This window comes from Vombatus ursinus, unplaced genomic scaffold (assembly GCF_900497805.2).
Source record: "Vombatus ursinus unplaced genomic scaffold, bare-nosed wombat genome assembly UNPS02009205.1, whole genome shotgun sequence".
NCBI classification, from domain to species: Eukaryota; Metazoa; Chordata; class Mammalia; order Diprotodontia; family Vombatidae; genus Vombatus; species Vombatus ursinus.
The window spans coordinates 23,243,262-23,261,727 of NW_020948983.1; the positions used below are offsets into that span (position 1 = coordinate 23,243,262).

Below are 18,466 nucleotides of genomic sequence, written 5' to 3' on the forward strand. Positions count from 1 at the left end.
TCCACTGCACAATGCCAATTAGGACCTGCTCCAGGGGTGTGGTTTGTGCTCAGGTGTCCAACAGTGCTTTTATGGTGAAGGTAACATGTTAGCTTAAAAGATTGAACATTTTAAAATGTTTGTTCTTTACATCAGCATCTAAAACAGATATGAGTTTTCCATTTCATATCGTCTTGTAACTGTATTCTTAGCCTGCAAAAGTATGCATGATGCACAGATGCCCATTCTCTAAAGTTTTCATTTGCAGTATTGTGAGCTTTAGTTTAGTGCTTTTTTTTTTTTTTTCAGCCAAAGACAAGGTTTATTAGAACATCCGTCATATTGGGCAGACTCTTAAGGAGTTTGAAACCTGGGTAAGCAGTGGCTAGATTTTAAGAATTCCAGCAATGGCTAGATTATAAGAATCTGAGCATCTTAATGGAGACAAGATGGACCTTATATACAAAAAGACTATGGGAGGGATCTAGGAGTGGCCAAGTAGTCTATGAGGTAATAGAATTCCAGGGACCTGGACCTAGTGGCCAAGGGAAAATGGAAAAATGGCCTGGGGCCATAGGGAGGTCCACAATGAAAGTCCAGTTGATGGGATTATAGCTTCAGGGGAACACCAGAGATTTGGCCATGTGGGAAAGTCCGTGGTTTTTCCTTTCTGGGGCCCAGATCCCAACCCCATCATTCCTCCCTCAAACAAATGGGACCCAAATTCTTTTGGAGTAAGGGGCAAAGGTCTCGGCTTCTGAAACTGCTTCCTGCTGGCAAGGGGCGTAGAACTGTCCCTGCCTCGAGGGGGTCCCAAAAGAGGAGATTGACTGGAACAGAGCACAGGCTGCATCCAGGGAATGATGGGGGGACATTGGCGGGTACCCGCTGTTTGCTGCCAACGGTAGGTGAATGGCCCATAGTCTGGAAGACACAAATCTGACAGGAAAAACTGCAGGGCCCAGATATAAAGCAGGGACTAGATTTGGGGCCCAACTTTGAGAGGATAAAACATCCTCAGCTCTATTTGGATTCAGATAATTCAGTTTTTCAACCATGCAGTACCAAATCTACCTCATAGCCAGACTCAGGAATAGCCAGGTGGGTAACATTCCCTTTCAAAGGAACATAATGGGGAGACTGAGCCAGGAGGATCACATCTTAGACTGAGGCTAAAATTGTCCTCTCAGCTTTTCCCAATGCTGACTTCCCACCAGTATCACCTTCTCTGAGTAGCTTGTGGCATTTCTCTCAGATGGTGGATTATTGATTATCAATGGATTATGACCCATCAGACAACTCAAAATAAAATCCTATTAGCTTTTACCTCAAACAGCAAGTTTTACTAATCACAGCTTAGGAAAACTTTTCCAGGATTTACATCTCAAACTTAAATTTATCCTAATGTAAAAAGCCAATCATTAGAGATTTCTGTACACTTGCAAATTCTCAGCAAGCCATACCTAACCCAAACAAGCTTTTTGGCTAGTTTACACATTAAAACAATAACCAACCATAGCTAAATTATTTCAGCAGTAACCAAATTATGAAAAGTTGCTTGACATAACTGATACAGAAAGTTAAGTTCACCAATTTGAAACTTGAAACAAAGTCATTACCAATCAGATGACTTGTTTTGTTAAATGCACTTCCAAATTACTTTACACAGAGAATCAACATTTCATCATTAACAGTTAAAACTACAAATTAAAAAGAGCGTACTTACCCAAGTTTGGAGGCTGGCTTCATTACCTTGAGCAGGATGTGCTGAACCTGGGTGATGCTTCCAGGCAAAGGTTGCCCCAGAGCCCAAGGCCATTGCCAGTGGGGTCCATGCTGTAGCTGCTGTCCCTCCCCCTTCCTTCCTTTTCCCCAGGTGGGGGAGGGTGAAATCAAAAGTGAGGGGTAAAGGGTGAAACTGTCTTCTCCTATGAGAGGGGTTAACAGATACCCTCTTGACTCAAGTGAAGGAAGTGGGAGAAAAGAGTGACCGGGATTCTAAGGAGGAGTTCTAAACTTCTTAATGATCAATCACAAAACCTCCAGAATCTGCCAAGATATTTGTAGCTGTTCTTTCTCTGTAACCTCCATGAAGGAGGATTCAGAGGTGCAGAGGGAAGGGAGTAAGTAAGCCTCAGAGAACCAAAAAGCAATTACAGTTTTCCCTAGCGCTGAGGGAATTCATACACTTCCGGATAGGGCATCCGTCCTTGTCCTCTATGCTGTGGAAGGTGTACCCAGGTCCATGGCCTTGAACCGACCCAGTGGACTGAGAGCCTGAGAGCATCAGGCTGAGTGCAAGACAGCCTTGTAACTGTCTGCCTGAAAAGCACCTCCAAGCCTTGGTGCTTGGCGAGTGACCTCAACTGCAGAGCAAGAAAGGGGGGGGAGGACGCTTACTTACCTTCCAGTCTTGGCTGAAGAACTTGGGGTTAGGCAGTTTCCCCGTACAGGCCACCAAAATGATGCTGTTTAGAGGTTCAGGGGTGCTGGGACCCCAAAATCACAACATGTGGGTCCTGCCCGAAAGAATTCGACCCAAGCCTTCTTTCAGCCAAAGACAAGGTTTATTAGAACATCCATCATATTGGGCAGACTCTTAAGGAGTCTGAAACCTGAGTAAGCAGTAGCTAGATCATAAGAATCCCAGCAGGGGTTAGATTTTAAGAATCAAGGCTATGGAGAACTCATATATATCTGCCAGACCTGTGCTCTTCTATCCTTTGAACCTTCTTATACTCAACATTCTCATACTGAGACTAGGATGACCAACTGAACCACATTTTCCAAATTGGTTCCTTTTTATAATAATCGAGAGTTTTATTAGGGGCCTTTTGCTCCTGTTTTATGACCAGGTTCTTGGGTCTGCAGCTTGGTAATTCTAAAGACCAGGTTGGAGAGGTATGACATATTTCCACACTGTTACAGACTCATTGGCAATAGTTGTGGGCTGTCCCACTCGCCCACTTTTCTTACTTTAACAGAGGGAAAGAAATGTTCTCTGTATGCAGTTCTTGTTTCCATTTTCTTAAGAGGTTTTTTTCCAAGATTCTTATGGTATACCCAAGATGATTCATATCTTTTGATAAAGAAACTTTAAGATAAAAAATTTGAACAAAACTGTGGACATGCATTATTTTCTTCAAATGTTTTGTTTTCACCCTTTAAAATTAAGGAAAGAAGTAATTGACTTCCTTATGTCCTCTTAAAAATGAAGGCAAAAGTAAAAGATGGGGCTTACTATTCTCAGTAGACAACGGCTGAGTACTGTGCTGAGGGCTGGGGCTACAAATATAAAAAGCAAGACCCTCAGGGAACCTACATTCTAAAAAAAAAGTGTTGTCCAGAGAGGGTGATTTGGTCTGGAAAATATGGTAATTGATTAACAGCCCTTTCCAGGAATTGTAGTGTTGGTTTGATTGTTTTGCCTAGAGATGGAAAGGAGTAAGGATAAGAAATGCTGCATATGGTGAGCTCTCACCAATCAATCAACTAATCATCAAGAAGAAGCCCTAGGCCCCAGAGAGGGACTTAGAGCAGCATGTCAAGAGGGTCTAAGACAGATCAGAGCGCAGCTGCACGGCACAGAAGTGAGTCTAGGATAGTCTAGAAACAGTGAACCTCTTAACCAATCAAACCGGGGCATTCAGGAGAACTGATTTGTTCACTTCTCTTTATTTTAAGAAAGCCCTCCTTTTTGGATCTGTGTCTGTGTTTAATGAATAGTGGTGGTGGGAACTTTTTTTAGTAATTTCACCTCATTTGAAATGGGGACGCTTCACTTCATCATTTTACTGGTCACAGAGGAGATCTTTTGGCTGGTGCATGTAACATATGAATAGGCTCCTTAAACGATTCTCCATGGCTTACTGAAAGACCAGAGGACTCATGGGGGAGAGTGAGAGATTCTTTTCTCTTAACACCTTTCTAATAGTAATAGAGAATCTCATCTGGAAGATATTGCCTTTGGATACTGTGGTTGCCCCTCCTCACCTTAGCTGTTTTTCCTTTTGCCTAGAAAGCTAAAATGTGCTTAATGCTTGTGGTTAGCTTGTTCCTTTTGTAATAGAGAAGTTGTTCAAACAGAAGAAGGCAGAGACTTTTGTTTCTGAATGCTGTAGCAGGAGTTAATGCAATCAGTGCTTAACTCTCAGGGTGGTGTTGGAAACTCTTAACACACTTATCATAGTTTAAAATTTTGTCTCCCCAAAAATGCCTTCTGTGTATGTATTCTAGGCTAGCTACTGTAGAAGATACACGTTCTGGTTACTAACAAATAATTTATTTTTTATGTTGTAGTTTTTTTTTTGTTTTTGTTTTTTAATTAGGAAAAGGAGGGAAGAAGGGAAAGAACAAGCATTTAAGAGCTTACTGTGGGCCTGGCACTGTGCTAAGCATTTTACAAATGTTATCTCATTTAATTCTCACAATGACCCTGTGAGGTAGGTGCTAAATTATCTCTATTTTACAGTTGAGGAAACTGTTACAGATAGAGGTTAAGTAACTTACTGGCCTGGAGTAAAAACACAGTAAATGGAAGTTGGATTTTTACTCTGGTCTTTCTGACTGCAGGCCCAGCACTCTATCGACTTAGTTGCTGCTAGGCACAAATAAACCTCAAATATAAAGTTATTTAGTTTTCTGTTATTTGATGAGGGATAAAATCAAATAAATATTGGATGAGGAATTCGGAATCCAAGACTATCACTAGTTGTGAGAACTTGATTCCTTTATGTGGGCGACTTTTAAAATCTTTATCTCTTTCTCCTTCCTCCCAACTTCCCTTCTTTTGTTAATTGTACCATTTCTTCTGTTATATAGGCTTGAATTTTAGGCTGTCACCTTTGACTCTTCTTTCTACCTCACTCTCGTGGCCAGTTTATGGTCAAGTTTTATAGGTTTTATTCTTGTGGTATTTTTCATAGCCTTCTGTGCTTCCTTTTGCTTACAGAATAAAATTAAAACTTCTCAGCATGACCCTCCCCTCCAATTTGATTGCTAAGCTGTATTTCCAGCCTTGTCTCCTAGTATTCCCTTATGTGAACCCTACCTTACTGCTCCGTCAGACTTGGATTAGCCACTGCTCCTGCCAGGTTCTTTGCTTCATTCCTGTTTGTCTCCACCATGCTGTTTCTGCTTGCAAGAATTCCCTCTTCTCTGGTTGTCTGCCTGTTCAAGTCTTGCCCATCAGCCCTCCAAGCCCAGAGGCCCCCTCTTCCATCTATATTCTATTATGTCTCCTGATATAAATGTGATGGCTTCTTCCTTCAGAACTTCTTAAGAGTATTTGGTATGCTCCTCTCCTGGTATTTCTCATATTCTGCTTTGTATGGAAAGCATTTACATATGTATCTTTATTTGTTCTATATTATTATGTTCCCCAAGGGTAAAGACTATGTTTTATTTATTTTCATATATTCCAAAGCACCCGACACAATGCCTTTCCTGGAAGGGAGTACCTGATAAATATTTGTTGAGTTACAGTAACATTCTGAAGCCAGTTCCTTCACCTATAAAGTGAAAGAGTTGGACTGGATGGTTGCTTGGTCCCCTTAAGCATCTATCCTATCAAATCTATGTAGTGTGAACATGAAGTAATGAGAGTGGTTTTCATGTGCTTTGTAGAATTAGTTATTATTTTGTTATTTCATATAACAGCAGATCACATTTATTTTTTAGTTATGAATATACTTTACTGACCATTATCTGACTTGAATATTTTCTTTCCATCATTTCCAGAAAAATAGCATTATAGATTTTGTCAAATGCTTTGTTAAAATCTTGATAAACTCTATATTATTCCCCTTGTCATCCTATTTAGGACCTCTGTTAAAAAAAACTTTAAAAAGGAAATAAAGTTGTCTGTTAAGAAATAATTTTAATGATTGTATCTTCATAATCACCACTACCTTTTCTAGATGTACACCAACTGTCTCTTTAATAATGTGCTATAGAATTCAAATTAGTTGGCTTTTAGTTGACTAACTCTGCACTCTCTTCCTTTTATCAAATAAAAGAAGATAATTAGACATTTTCCAGTCCTGTGATAACTCTTCCATTTTTTAGCCAAAAGACATTATTTGATTTAAAAGAATAGATAATTTTGTTGCTTTCTCTCTTTTTAAAATCACTTTGATTTCTCATTGTTTTCCTTCCCCTCTCTTCAGATCATGTTTATATAGCACTTTTAAAGAAGTTTACAGACTGCTCATACATATTCACTGGTGTTTAAAGAGGAGATTGTGTGTTGCTTCTCTTTAAGTCTGTCATCTCTATATAAAGAGTCCCCATTATCTTTACTGGTGCAGTATTAACTCAACTATTCTGTGAAACTCTCTGAAAATTTTGTCTCATTTTTCTTCATATTAATACTGTGATTAGATACTTACATTTTATTTAAAGCCACCAGTTTTTTTGCATCAGGTTTTTGAAACTGATATTAGGGTTCAAATGTCTCTAGACAAATGATATTAGAATTTGAGAGAGTTATCACAACATAGGAAAGAAATCCTGGCCATGAAGTAGTTAAAACATTTAGTTGTTCATGGAGCCTCTGACCTACTATGTGGTTCTTCATTGAACATTAAAGGGTTAACCTTTAGTTGTTAAGCAGTTGCTATAGAGCACCAGCAGGAATAACGTAGAAATCCCTTCATTTCTGCAAGTTGTTGAAGGTATGTATGGAAAGAAAGTTACATTTGTGGAGCTTATTCCCGACAATCATTGTTTGGAACATTGTATTTGAATAAATAAAGTCTGTCACTGGAATAGTATTATCTTGGGACTCACTTAAAATGCTATTATATATCCTAAGCAGAGATGTATTTCCAACTTTGAGAAACGAATGTATTATTTTGCTGTTAGTAGTCCAACACTGAAATCAGAAGAACTGGCCACAGTCAAAGCTTGGCCTAATAAAGTGTGAGAAATTGTGTGAAAAAGAGCTACGGTTCTATTCATTACTGAATGAAACACCTTTATACCTGAAGTGCAGTAGGGATTTCTCAGAATTTTGGGTGAAGAGAATTTGTTGACAAGAGAAAAGATGGCTATATAAGACTAAATCTTTTTAAAGTAATATGTATCATATAAATGTAACAAAAGAATCAGAACAAATTGGTATGACATAAAGTAAATTGAAATGTAACTATGTTTACTATGCTCACCATTATGTTATGATGCAGAATAGCTTCTGAAATTTCTAAGTTCTGTAAAGCAACCTGAATTGTATTTATTTTTGTTATTTCTGAATAATATGAAAAAAGGTTTTTTTAAATGTTAAATTTGTCTCTTTTTAAATTTTATGGATTTGGCTAAAAGAAAATAAATTTCATAGCAAATAATTTTTTATCAAAGATGGCTTAAAGTGAGTGAACAAACCCAAAACACCTCCTTGTGATTGATTATAGATGCACATGAGGCTTGACTATAAAGTTGGGAGATCAATTTCACAAGCCATATGTGAAAATAAGTCACATCTTTGATCTTTCAGTAAAATCCTGTGGTTTTTCCCTTTGAAAGGAGATCCCTCAGAAAATAAATTGAGAAGGCAGGGTGATATTGAAGATCCTCCAATTGGGAATTAAGAAATTTGAGTTCTTCCAGTTTTATCACTAACTGGCTCTATGATATTGTGCATATCAGCCCTCCTATCTAGGCCTCACATTCCTCATTTGCAGGACAGAGATTGAACTAGCTGTGTGACCCTGGGCAAGTCACTTAACCCTGACTGCCTCACCAAAAAAAAAAAAAACCAAACCAGAGATTGAAACTAAATGGTCTTGAAGGGCCCATCTCTTTTTAAAACTATGATTCTGTGAATCTATGACTTCATCTCATAGAAAACTATTATTTGGAGGAAGTGCTGCCTATCAGCTATGGCATAGGAGCTGAGAGTAATGGGAACCTGCATATTTAGTTTCAGATTTTTTTTTTCCGCAGATTTACAGAATTACCACTTTTCTTTTTGCTATGAAATTAGAGCCCTCATGCTTAATTATGACCAAAGGACAAATGTGAGAATTGGCAATATGAAACTTGTTCATAAAGGAAACTTGAAAGTCTGAAAGATTCTTATCTCAAGTTGTTGGGCCCTAGAAACCGTTAAAAGCTTATGACTGCTCTTGGATTTTGGTATCCCCCTGTATTTGCTCTTTAGATTTCCTCAAGGTTTTAGACTTCAACTTTTTTGTTTTAGGATGTTTTCTATCAGGATCTTGGCGGGATACAATTTCAGTCTGTCTCTCCTCATTCCCTTTCCTTTACAGTTTATCATGGCCATTTTAGTTGTGAGGGACCTGAACTTTGTTATCCTTTTAAGTTGAATGTCAGAATGTCAGGCAGGGACTTGCCCCATATAGAATGCCAGACAGATTGGAAGAGATCATCCCATTTACAACTAATTTTACATCAAGAATTAAGAGTCCTCAATTTGGGACAGGAGATGACAGCAACTAAACTTAGGGTGAAAACAGATTCTTAGGTTTTGATTCATGACACTTCAGGTATAAAGGTGTTTTATTCAGTAATGAATAAAACAGTAGCTCTTTTTCACACAATTTCTCACACTTTATTAGGCCAAGCTTAGACTGTGGCCAGTTCTTCTGATTTCAATGTTGGAATACTAACAGCAAAATAATACATTCCTTTCTCAAAGTTGGAAATACATCTCTGCTTAGGAAACTCCTTTATCAGTGTGAAATTTCTTTGCTTTTCTAACTAAGCACATCTGTTGAAATTCTCTACTCTGCATGTTTTTAAAATGCATATATTTTTAAAACTTGATTTCAGATGATCAGGAGTACCTCATTAATCTAATAGACTCCCCGGGACACGTGGATTTCTCCTCAGAAGTATCAACTGCGGTCCGAATTTGTGATGGCTGCATCATTGTGGTGGATGCTGTGGAAGGAGTCTGCCCACAGGTGATGAACAGTGAGAAACTATGGCATTTACTGGGAATGGCAGAGGGAAATAATGAGCCTTCAGAAAAATCAGAGTAGTAACTAACTCACGTTTATGTAGCATCTTAAAGGTTACAAAGTGCTTTCTTAACAACAACCTTGAGAGCAAGGTAGTACAAGTTTTACAATCCCAGTCTTTGCAGATGAAGTAACTGAAGCCCTGAGAGGTGAATTAATTTGCCCTTGGCCACAGAGCTAATAAGTATCAGTCAGCCAGGGTTTGAATTGAACTCTTCTGATGACAAGCCCAGGGCTCCTTTTACTATCCCACACCTGCTTCAGTCAGCTTTAGACTCTTGCCTAAGGATTAGCACAGTGTTCTGGATCAAGTGAATTATATATAATATTTACTTGCATAGAAGATATGCCCAAACTCTGATGTTAGAACTGAAAGGATTTTAAATATCATCTAGTCTAGCTTACTTTATAGATAATAAATGAGTCTCAGGTAGCTCTAATTAGGTCCTGGACCTTAATTCCTACCAACTCCTTCATTTTTTCAGATGACTTTAGAGAGGTAACTTGGCTTGCTCTAGATTACCCTGGTAGACAGGCGTTGGTGGAGGTGGGATTAAGACTCAGGTCTCTTGAGTCGAAATTCTTCTTATTCTTCTATACTGCCTCTCGTAACAAAAATTTGAAATCAAGGAAAAAGTAGTTAAAAAAAAATTCATTTCTCACCCTTGGTGCTTCTTAAGTAGTTGTCACATTCTCAAAGGCAGCTTCTGAACTAAGAAGCCCTCCTGGGAAATCAGAAATCAGTGGTGCATGGATGATATGAGCAGAATATTTTTTTTTTTCTTTTGGTGAGGCAGTAGGGTTAGGTGACTTGCCTGGAGTCTCACAGTTAGTGAGTGCTAGTGTCTGAGGCCGGATTTGAACCCAGGTCCTGCTGACTCCAGGGCCTGTGCTCTCTCCACTGTGCCACCTAGCTGCCCTAGAATATTTTCTTTGGGTCATGCTTACTGCCTTGCTGCCATTGATGGGGTGTACATCTTGACGTGAATACCAATGTGGCAGCCTTGCATCCCAGAGCCTACTGCTTTGGAGATCTGAGGCAAACAAACCACTTGGGCATCAGATTAAGCAAGTTGTTTATTTGTTTTCTCTCTTTTTAACAGAAGATTATCCTATTGCTTGATGGGCAGATTGATTCATAAATGTGAAATGATGAAAAGAGCTCAAGATTCCTTTTTTTCCCCCTTGAAGACAGTACGTTTGTGGAATACTTCCTGTGTAGCTAACCCCCTTCTTATCTCTAGAGCAGAGGGTCTGGAAGCAAGGGGGAAGTTAGGAGGCCCCAGCCCTACTGGAAGGATAAGGTTCTCTACTAGGATGGTGACTGTGGGCATGGACAGGAAGTGACCATGGATGGAACAGAACTGAAAAGGACAAATCAGTATGATAACTGAGGTGGAGTGGTAGGGAGAGAGGCTAGTGCCCGATTTTGAAGAATGGTGGGCCCAGAGACACAAATGGAAGTTTGATTTTCAGCACTGAGTTTGAGGTGATAGTACAGCCATCATGTGGAAATTTGAGCCATTTTTCTGTTCTTGCTGCTTCATCCGTTTCACTTTTCATAGTTTTCCTTGGGCTTTTCATGGTCCTCTCTGTTCACTCTAACTCCTAGAGTGATTTCTTCTAATTAATTTTACTTGGCTTGTCTTCCATCTTCTCTTGTTGTCTTTCAGTCTGCGACTTCTGTCAGTAAAACTTCTCCTCTTTGACTCTGTGCACTTAGTTCTTTCACACCCAACTTTGAGACCATTGATTTGATTGTCCTTTTGCATCAGGACCTGTCTTAGAATTGGATTTTGGTTCAAAACCTGATTCTGCCACTTACTGTGACCATCTCATTTAAAAACTGAGAATAATAAGAATGTTTTGCAGTTTTTTTGTTAGGATCAAACAAGATGATTCACTCAAAAGCACTCTGTAAATTGTAAAGCATCTTAACACTGTGAGCAGTGGTTATCACTAATGGAACATCTCCCTAACCCCCTCCTCCCAAATTTGTCTCTTGTTCTAATTTTAGCTCAACACCCACCTTCAGGAAAATGTTCCTGATTAACCCAGTTCCATTCTTCTAACTTTTCCAGCAAGGGCCTAATAAATGACTCCATGATCCTATGCATACCCACTTAGCATTGTATTTGCTGACTCACTTATGTGGATTGGATTTTGATCAGATAGGATGAAATTATTGATTATTTTGCATTGAAGGTTTTCTTAATGTTTAATTCTGTCAAACCATAAGCCGTATTTGCATGTGTGTTTCTCTGTTAGACGCAAGCAGTTCTTCGACAAGCCTGGCTAGAAAACATCCGCCCAGTTCTAGTGATCAATAAAATAGATCGTTTGATAGTGGAACTTAAGTTCACCCCTCAGGAGGCATATTCTCACCTGAAGAATATCTTAGAACAGGTACTGTATCAAATTATACTTTTGTTATCAAACTGGGGGAGTCACAGGAAAGTTTAAGAGGGACAGTTCCTGAGGTAAAAATTTGTGTGATGGATGGGATAATGTCAGGAAAACTAGAAGAAGCTTTCTTCAGAAAAGATCAGAATTCTGAATATATTTGTAGGCAGCCACTTCTGAGAGGCTTTTGCCTCCCTGTAATGGAGAGGTATGTGGTCTGGGGGAAGGCAATAGAGTGGTGGGAAGATTGACCCTGAGTCTCTTACAGTACATTTTAAGATGTTTTTCTGTCACTATCATTGAGCACAGTGCTTTGTATATAGTAAGTGATTAAATAGATGCTTATTCATTCATTTCATACCTTAAAGTTTGCTATGCAGAAGTCAAAATGATAAAAACCAAACCAAATCCAAAAAACCATATAAAAAAATCTTCCTCTACTATCTGTAGGTCATAGGTCATTATTTTAAAAACAATATGACGAGTGAAGCAGTTCTTTTGTGCTGTCAAATTTAGCAATAAGAACTGCTATTTGAGTGTGTTGGGAAATAAAATGAAAATTTGCTAGAGGGTTTGACAGTGTTTATTTGTATTAAAATCACAAAATGACCTTTCAGAATACTCTGATTTGGTTCTACTATGGACAATTCAAACTTGATAATATCTTATTTTAAGTAAGGTCAAGAATATCTTTGATAAGGTAAGGTAGGCATATATTTTCTTCATGAATTGGCAGCATCCTTTTGTTACTTCAAAAGCTAGCTACCTGGAGTTAGAGAGTACGTACCCCACAGTGGATATCCCACAGTGGCCATCTCTTTCCGTCTGGATGACATTTTTGTATTTTACTTGTCTTCCCTAGATTAATGCACTCACTGGGGCTCTTTTTACCTCTAAAGTCTTAGAAGAATGGGCCAAAAGAGAAACCAAATCTCAAGAGAGTTCAGATTCTGTACCGGGAGAGCAAGTTTATGACTGGAGTGCAGGCTTGGAGCACACAGATGATTCTCACCTTTACTTCTCACCAGATCAGGGAAATGTGATATTTACAAGTGCAATAGATGGATGGGGCTTTGGGTAAGTCTGTTTGAATGCAGTAGAGGTTATAGTTCTAAGAAAAATAAAGACTTTTCAATGTTACTGTTATTAACTGTATTTTCTGCTATACCAGGAAGCAAAATGGTGTTGTGGAAAGAATAAACAGAAACATGGGTTAGAACACTGGCGCTCTGAATACTAGGTGTGTAGCTATGGGCAAGCCAGTTCACATCTCTAAGGCTCAGTTTCTTAATCTGTAAAATGAGAATGCTAATACCTGTAGTACCTACCTAAGAGAGTTGTAAGATGTGAGATGGTGCATGTAAGGCACTATATACCTATCAAGATTATTATTACTATACTGTTGTTGATATTATTATTTTTATTTATGTATTTTTTTTTTGGTGAGGCAATCAGGGTTAAGTGACTTGCCCAGGGTCACACATCTAGTACGTGTCAAGTGTTTTGGTCTGAGGCCGGATATGAACTCAGGTCTTTCTGACTTCAGGGCTGGTGCTCTATCTGCTGCGCCACTTAGCTGCCCCCTGTTGTTGATATTATTACACTATGAGTTAATCCTTTTACAATCCTTCTGAGATAGACAATAGTTAATTCTCCTTGAGTTCTTTTTAAAATGTCATTTGTATTAAGTTTTTGATTATCCAAGTTAATACAGGGGGAGGAGGATGTGAATAAACTAAAACAAATGATTATCCAAAAACACTTTATATTTTATTTTGTAATGCATCTTACAACTTGGTATAAGCCAAGTTATAATGCATTTTGAGTGATTAGCAGTAGAATAGCAGTAGAATTAAGTTATAAAGAATACACTGGAAAAGAAGGTTTCTGTACAGTTGTTTTGAGGCATGTGATCTAGCAATGTTTTGCTGATTTTTATTTTCATAATTTTATAAATTTGTTTTTAATAAAAACATTTTTGAACACCTACCATATGCAAAGTGAAATGAATAATGCAGTATATATGCTTTTTCTGGTTCTTTTCTATTTGGTTTCTCTGTGTTTTGACCTTGATTGTATGCTGTTTACCTTGTAGAATAGGCTTGGTGATGTGAACTTTTTGTACTTTTGTCCACCTTCCCTTCAGGTTCTCATACCAAACTATCCCAAACATTGCAGCCATCTAAAACAAATTTGTATACAAGAATGTATACAAAAATATTTAAGAGCTTGTAGGGAAAAATCACCCTCCTGGGTTCAAAACCCTTCTTTTCCCTTGACAGTTGATGGTAAAGAGCATATATTCATCTTTATTTCATCTAGTTTTATAAAACTAGTCCTAAAATTTCATTACATAAAAATGATTAATATTTCCTGTAGAGTTTCTTAACTGGACTTAAATTAGTTTGCCTTCCAAGAGCACATCCCACTCGATAGTGGCAAGAGGTAAGAGGAGTGAGGAAGAGTAAGATGAGAATAGGGAGAAATGAATACCAGAGAATGTGGGTTTGAAAATTTTTTCAGCAAACAATTCAGGAAGTAGATTATCTTCATATGGATAATTCATGGTTAACTGTCTAAACTTTCCACTGTTCAAACTTCAGTACTTAGGCCTTTTTCATTGCTATGAAAAGCAAAGCATTAAGCCAAAGTAGAAATCTATCTGCATTTGTCTGTGATCATGTCCCAATCTAGGTAATACAGCCATTATTACACTGTTTAATTTCTGAGAAACTATTTACATAAACAGCTTTTTTTTTCTCTAAGTGACTTTTGCCACTAGTAAAATAAGTTATTTAGAGGCAGTGAAGGCAATATAGAATAGTAGAGGGAGTACTCATCTTGAAGTTAGAAAAATCTAGGTTAAAGTGATACTTTTACTGTATACTAACTCTGTGATCCTGACTGAGTCACATAATTTCTCAGTGACTATGGACTTTTTATTTTAAGTAAAATTTTATTTTTGTCCCAGTTACATGTAAAGACAATTTTTAACATTCATTTTCAAAAATTATGAGTTCCAAATTTTGTCTCCCTTTTCTGTCCCCTCCCTAATATGGTAAGTAGTTTGATATAGGTTATTTATACATGTGCAGTCATACAAAACATATTTCCATATTAGTCATGTTGTGAAAGAAGACATAGACCCAAAGGAGGAAAAAAAAAAACCCTGTCAACAACTTTTTAAGACTGTACTGAGCAGAGTTGCTATAGAAATACGTTGGTAAAGGGACTCCCTCACCAGAATTTCCATATACCAGTGAAAGTACAAGTTTGAAACAAAGAAGCAAACAAATTGGACCAATAATTTAGGGGGATTTTAATTTTGCTTTGCAATTATATCTCAAAGAATGAAAAAAAAATTTCTAAAAAATCAGAAAGATCATGGATGATAATACTATTACTTTAAAAAAAAAAAAAGGCAACCCAAGGAGATATTAGCAACAATCAATCAGATGCCTACTTTCTTATCTCTATATGAGGATAGTCCATGCATTCAGGAGTACGAGTGATTGAAACGAGAAAGGACAAGGCAAAGCCTCTGCAGACAGTTCTCTCAAGCAAACTGTGTCTTCCTGGACACATAATTGATTGAGAAGGGGCCATCCTCCAGGCCTGGCCTGCACATTCTCTTTAAATTCTGCACATAGAATCCCTCACTTCCTTTAAGGTGGTGCTCAAGCACCATATTCTGCATAAAACCTTTCCAGATCACTTCAACTATTAGTGTTCCCTCCCCTCAGCAACTACCTTGTATTTAAGTTCTTTGTATATTTATTAATTTTATGTTTATGCTGTATATGCTTATATATGCACTTATTGTTTTCCCATTAGAGTGCAAACTCCTTGTGGGTAAGATTGTCTTATTCTTTATCTCCAGCTCCTGCACCATGCATAGGACATAGTAGGTTTTTAATAAATGTTTGTTGATTGTTTCCAATTTGCCACCCTGCCAGGTTGTTATTGGCTTGCCATTATTACATATTTTATTGCAATATAAAAGGACTGGTGCATTATAAAAGTTTTTTGGGAGGAGGGGTTCCTAAAACATGTTGTATCTTAATTGATTGCAATGTCTAGCCCCTTATTATAAGCCCTTCTGTTCTGCAATACTTTATCATATCCAGAAGTTCTTTTAATGGTTCTTTTAATGATTTGTTGAGTATTCTGCCAACTGGCCACAAGATGGGGATCTTGTCTTTTTCTTTCAAGGTTGCTATTAATGTTTCATGTTTGTTTAGTTGAAATCTTCATTTATAAATTATGTAACAATTATTTTGTCAGGAAGGTTTGTGGATGGAGAAAGGGCAAAAAGATGATGTCTTTACCTGATTAAATGTAGCTGACTCATCTCTTCGAGCTCTTGTGTTTGGCTTTTTTTTTTAAACAATATAAATCTCAATAAGTGAATATTACACATACGTAGATATCAGTCTTGGATATGTTGTATTGGCCACTTTCAAGAAGCTCACTTGTGATCTGGCAGTATGGTTTTTATATGGGGAAAGTCTCAGTAATTTTTTTTAAATAGAAGGAGTGGCACGATGGAGATTTGTAAAATCTGATCATTGGGAGAGAATAAAAAAAGTAGGAAGAGAGGGTGCAAAATGACTAGAAGTTGAATTCTTATTTGGAATCTCAATCAAAGTAAACAGCAGTGGGCAGTTTCTGTTTGCATTGAGATTTTGGCAAGAAACTGCCAATTTCCAATCATTAAGAAAAAAAATAGGAAGCTATGAATAAATAGCCACCAGCTTAGCCAACAGGTGTCTCATTGTGGCAGTGTGCATTGAGAGCTGCCATCAAGAATGACTGAGTACCGAGGCTCTCATTTCCTGTAAGTATGGAGAATTTTGCAGTGACCAGATCATGTGCTGCAGTAATGTTTCTCTGCTGCCAAGTAACAGAAATAAATGAACAAAGTACAGATTGGTTTCCCTTTTAGAGTAGGAAGGTTAAGGGGCTGGAGGAACTCTTCTTTATAATGAAGCATCTTTTGAAAGAAGTGCTTTTTGAGAAAATCAGTTCGATTCATTTTTAAATGTTGCTATCATGTGTCCACTATGTTGCTGGCACTATGCTGGGCACTAAGGATACAAAAACAAAAATGAAACACCACATTCTGAAAGCATATAGTGTACTGTGAAGCTATAACATGTACACCTGTGTTCAGCATAAAAGACTGTTGGTGGTGGTAACCCAGGTTGAGGCTTCTGGTGCTGGCATAAATCTTCTGAGTTCAGGTACTAGAGCAAGCTACAACATAGGAAGAATAGCAATAGAAGGAGCAAAGGTTTACAGGAAATAATGTTTGAGGAGATCCAGCAGTAAAATCCGTGTCCTTAGATACATAGATAAAAACATGCAGAAAATAACGATGATAAAACAGGGACTAGCCATCTTAATGTGAGAAGAAAAACTGGATTTAATAAGCAGTGTATTCCTAAGAGTAGGCAGAATGGGATTAATGTCTGGAATGTGGCCATGGAAAGATACATCTGATTAAAAAAATACAGAATATGTAAAAAGGGCAGTAGAATAGAATTATATCTTTTTTTAATTTAAAATTTTATTTTCAATTCTGAAACTCTCCACCCCCTCCCCAACCATTGAGAAGGCAAGAAAATAGCATTGTATTTTTAGAAGATATATTCTTTTGATGAAATCCAGCAACTGGAGAATATGGTGAGAAATTATTAGAGTAAGGATCAATGGAGGAAAAGACAAATTTATATTCTTATCAGTGTGTTCTGTAGACAACCTGAATAGAAGGAAATAGATGCATTTAGGAAATCGCATCAACCTGGCATGGTATTGTAGAGATAGGAATTTAAGTTATCAGGACATCTGCTGGAACTCTGTCAAAAGGAGAAGGTCTGATACATTTTCATGTGCCTTTGTGATCATTTCATTCCTTAAAAGATCAAGGAAATGACTTAAGGCATCTGCTTATTTCATATCTGATTCTGACCAGCAAATGGCTTCTGAAATAGAACTGATGAGAATCTTGAGGGAAAATGACCATTCCATTTTAGAATTTCTGATGGAGGAAGAGAGTCAGCACATAAGTCTAACGTGCGTTGTAGATTTTGGGGAAAACAGATTTCAGATGTTACAGAAAAAGAATAAGCAGTATTTCAAGGGCTCATTCTAGAGGGCAAATCAGTCTAGGAAAAATGAGAAAACCATGAAGACAGAAAAGGGGGAATTAGGGAGGGAAAGAAGGGGCTGCATAAAGATGGCTGTAGAGCTATATAGGGAACTCATCCATAGAGTTATGTTTATGACAGTGTATCAATACAGGGAACTTGTGCCCAAAGCCATGTGTAGAAGACTGCAGCAAGGGAAAGCATAATAGAGGATGAATCCAAGTGTTGTAAAGGTGGTATGTCAAGTACTCAAGGTCATAATCAACCCAGGGCAGTGGCAAGTGTTCAGAATAACAGAGAGAGCTTCTTACCTATATTTAGGGGCAAGAGAAAGGTCAAACATAGTACCGTTGCTATAGGTGGATGGGTTTATAATGTGTGATGAAAAGAAGGTAAAACTACTATTATCATAGAATCATAGTTTTGAAGCTGTAAGGGACCTTTAGAGGCCAGAGTTCAACCCCTTCATTTTATAGATGAGGAATCTCAGGGAACCCTGCTAAATGCATTCATGTGCTTAAATAAGGCTGTCATCTAAATGTTATCAGACTCCTGCTTAATTCCCACTCCCTCATTTTACAGATGAGGAAAGTGAGGATTCCTTAAATGTCTTCATGTGTTTGAATGGCTGGAAGATGGATTCGGCTTGTTCTGCTTTGTCCCACAGGGCAAAAGTGACAACCATGAGTGGAAGTTGAGGCACAGATTTAGAGTTGACATAATGAAAAAACTTCCAAATGATTCAAATTATATAAAGGTTGAGTAGTTTACCTGGGGAGTGAGGGAGTTTTATTCATTAGGAGTTTTTAAACAGAGGCAATATGTTCACACGTCCAGGATGTTGTAAAAGGGATTCCTTTCTGGGTATATAGTACATTGAACTAGACGTTCTCTGAGACCTCTTAACAATTCCACAATTCACTCATAAGTCATGTTGACTTACTGTAGTTAAGC

General features: G+C 37.8%; 1 protein-coding gene across 2 annotated transcripts in view; it reads left to right on the forward strand.

Annotated features, from left to right (window-relative positions):
* The window catches only part of EFL1 (elongation factor like GTPase 1), a 207,480-nt gene that overhangs the window by 16,864 nt on the left and 172,150 nt on the right, over window positions 1-18,466 (forward strand). For both annotated transcript variants that reach the window (XM_027852151.1, XM_027852152.1), the window contains exons 5-7: window positions 8,770-8,903; window positions 11,229-11,366; window positions 12,226-12,440. In XM_027852151.1, coding sequence (XP_027707952.1) covers window positions 8,770-8,903; window positions 11,229-11,366; window positions 12,226-12,440 — 487 coding nt within the window. The remainder of the gene's footprint in view (window positions 1-8,769; window positions 8,904-11,228; window positions 11,367-12,225; window positions 12,441-18,466) is intronic.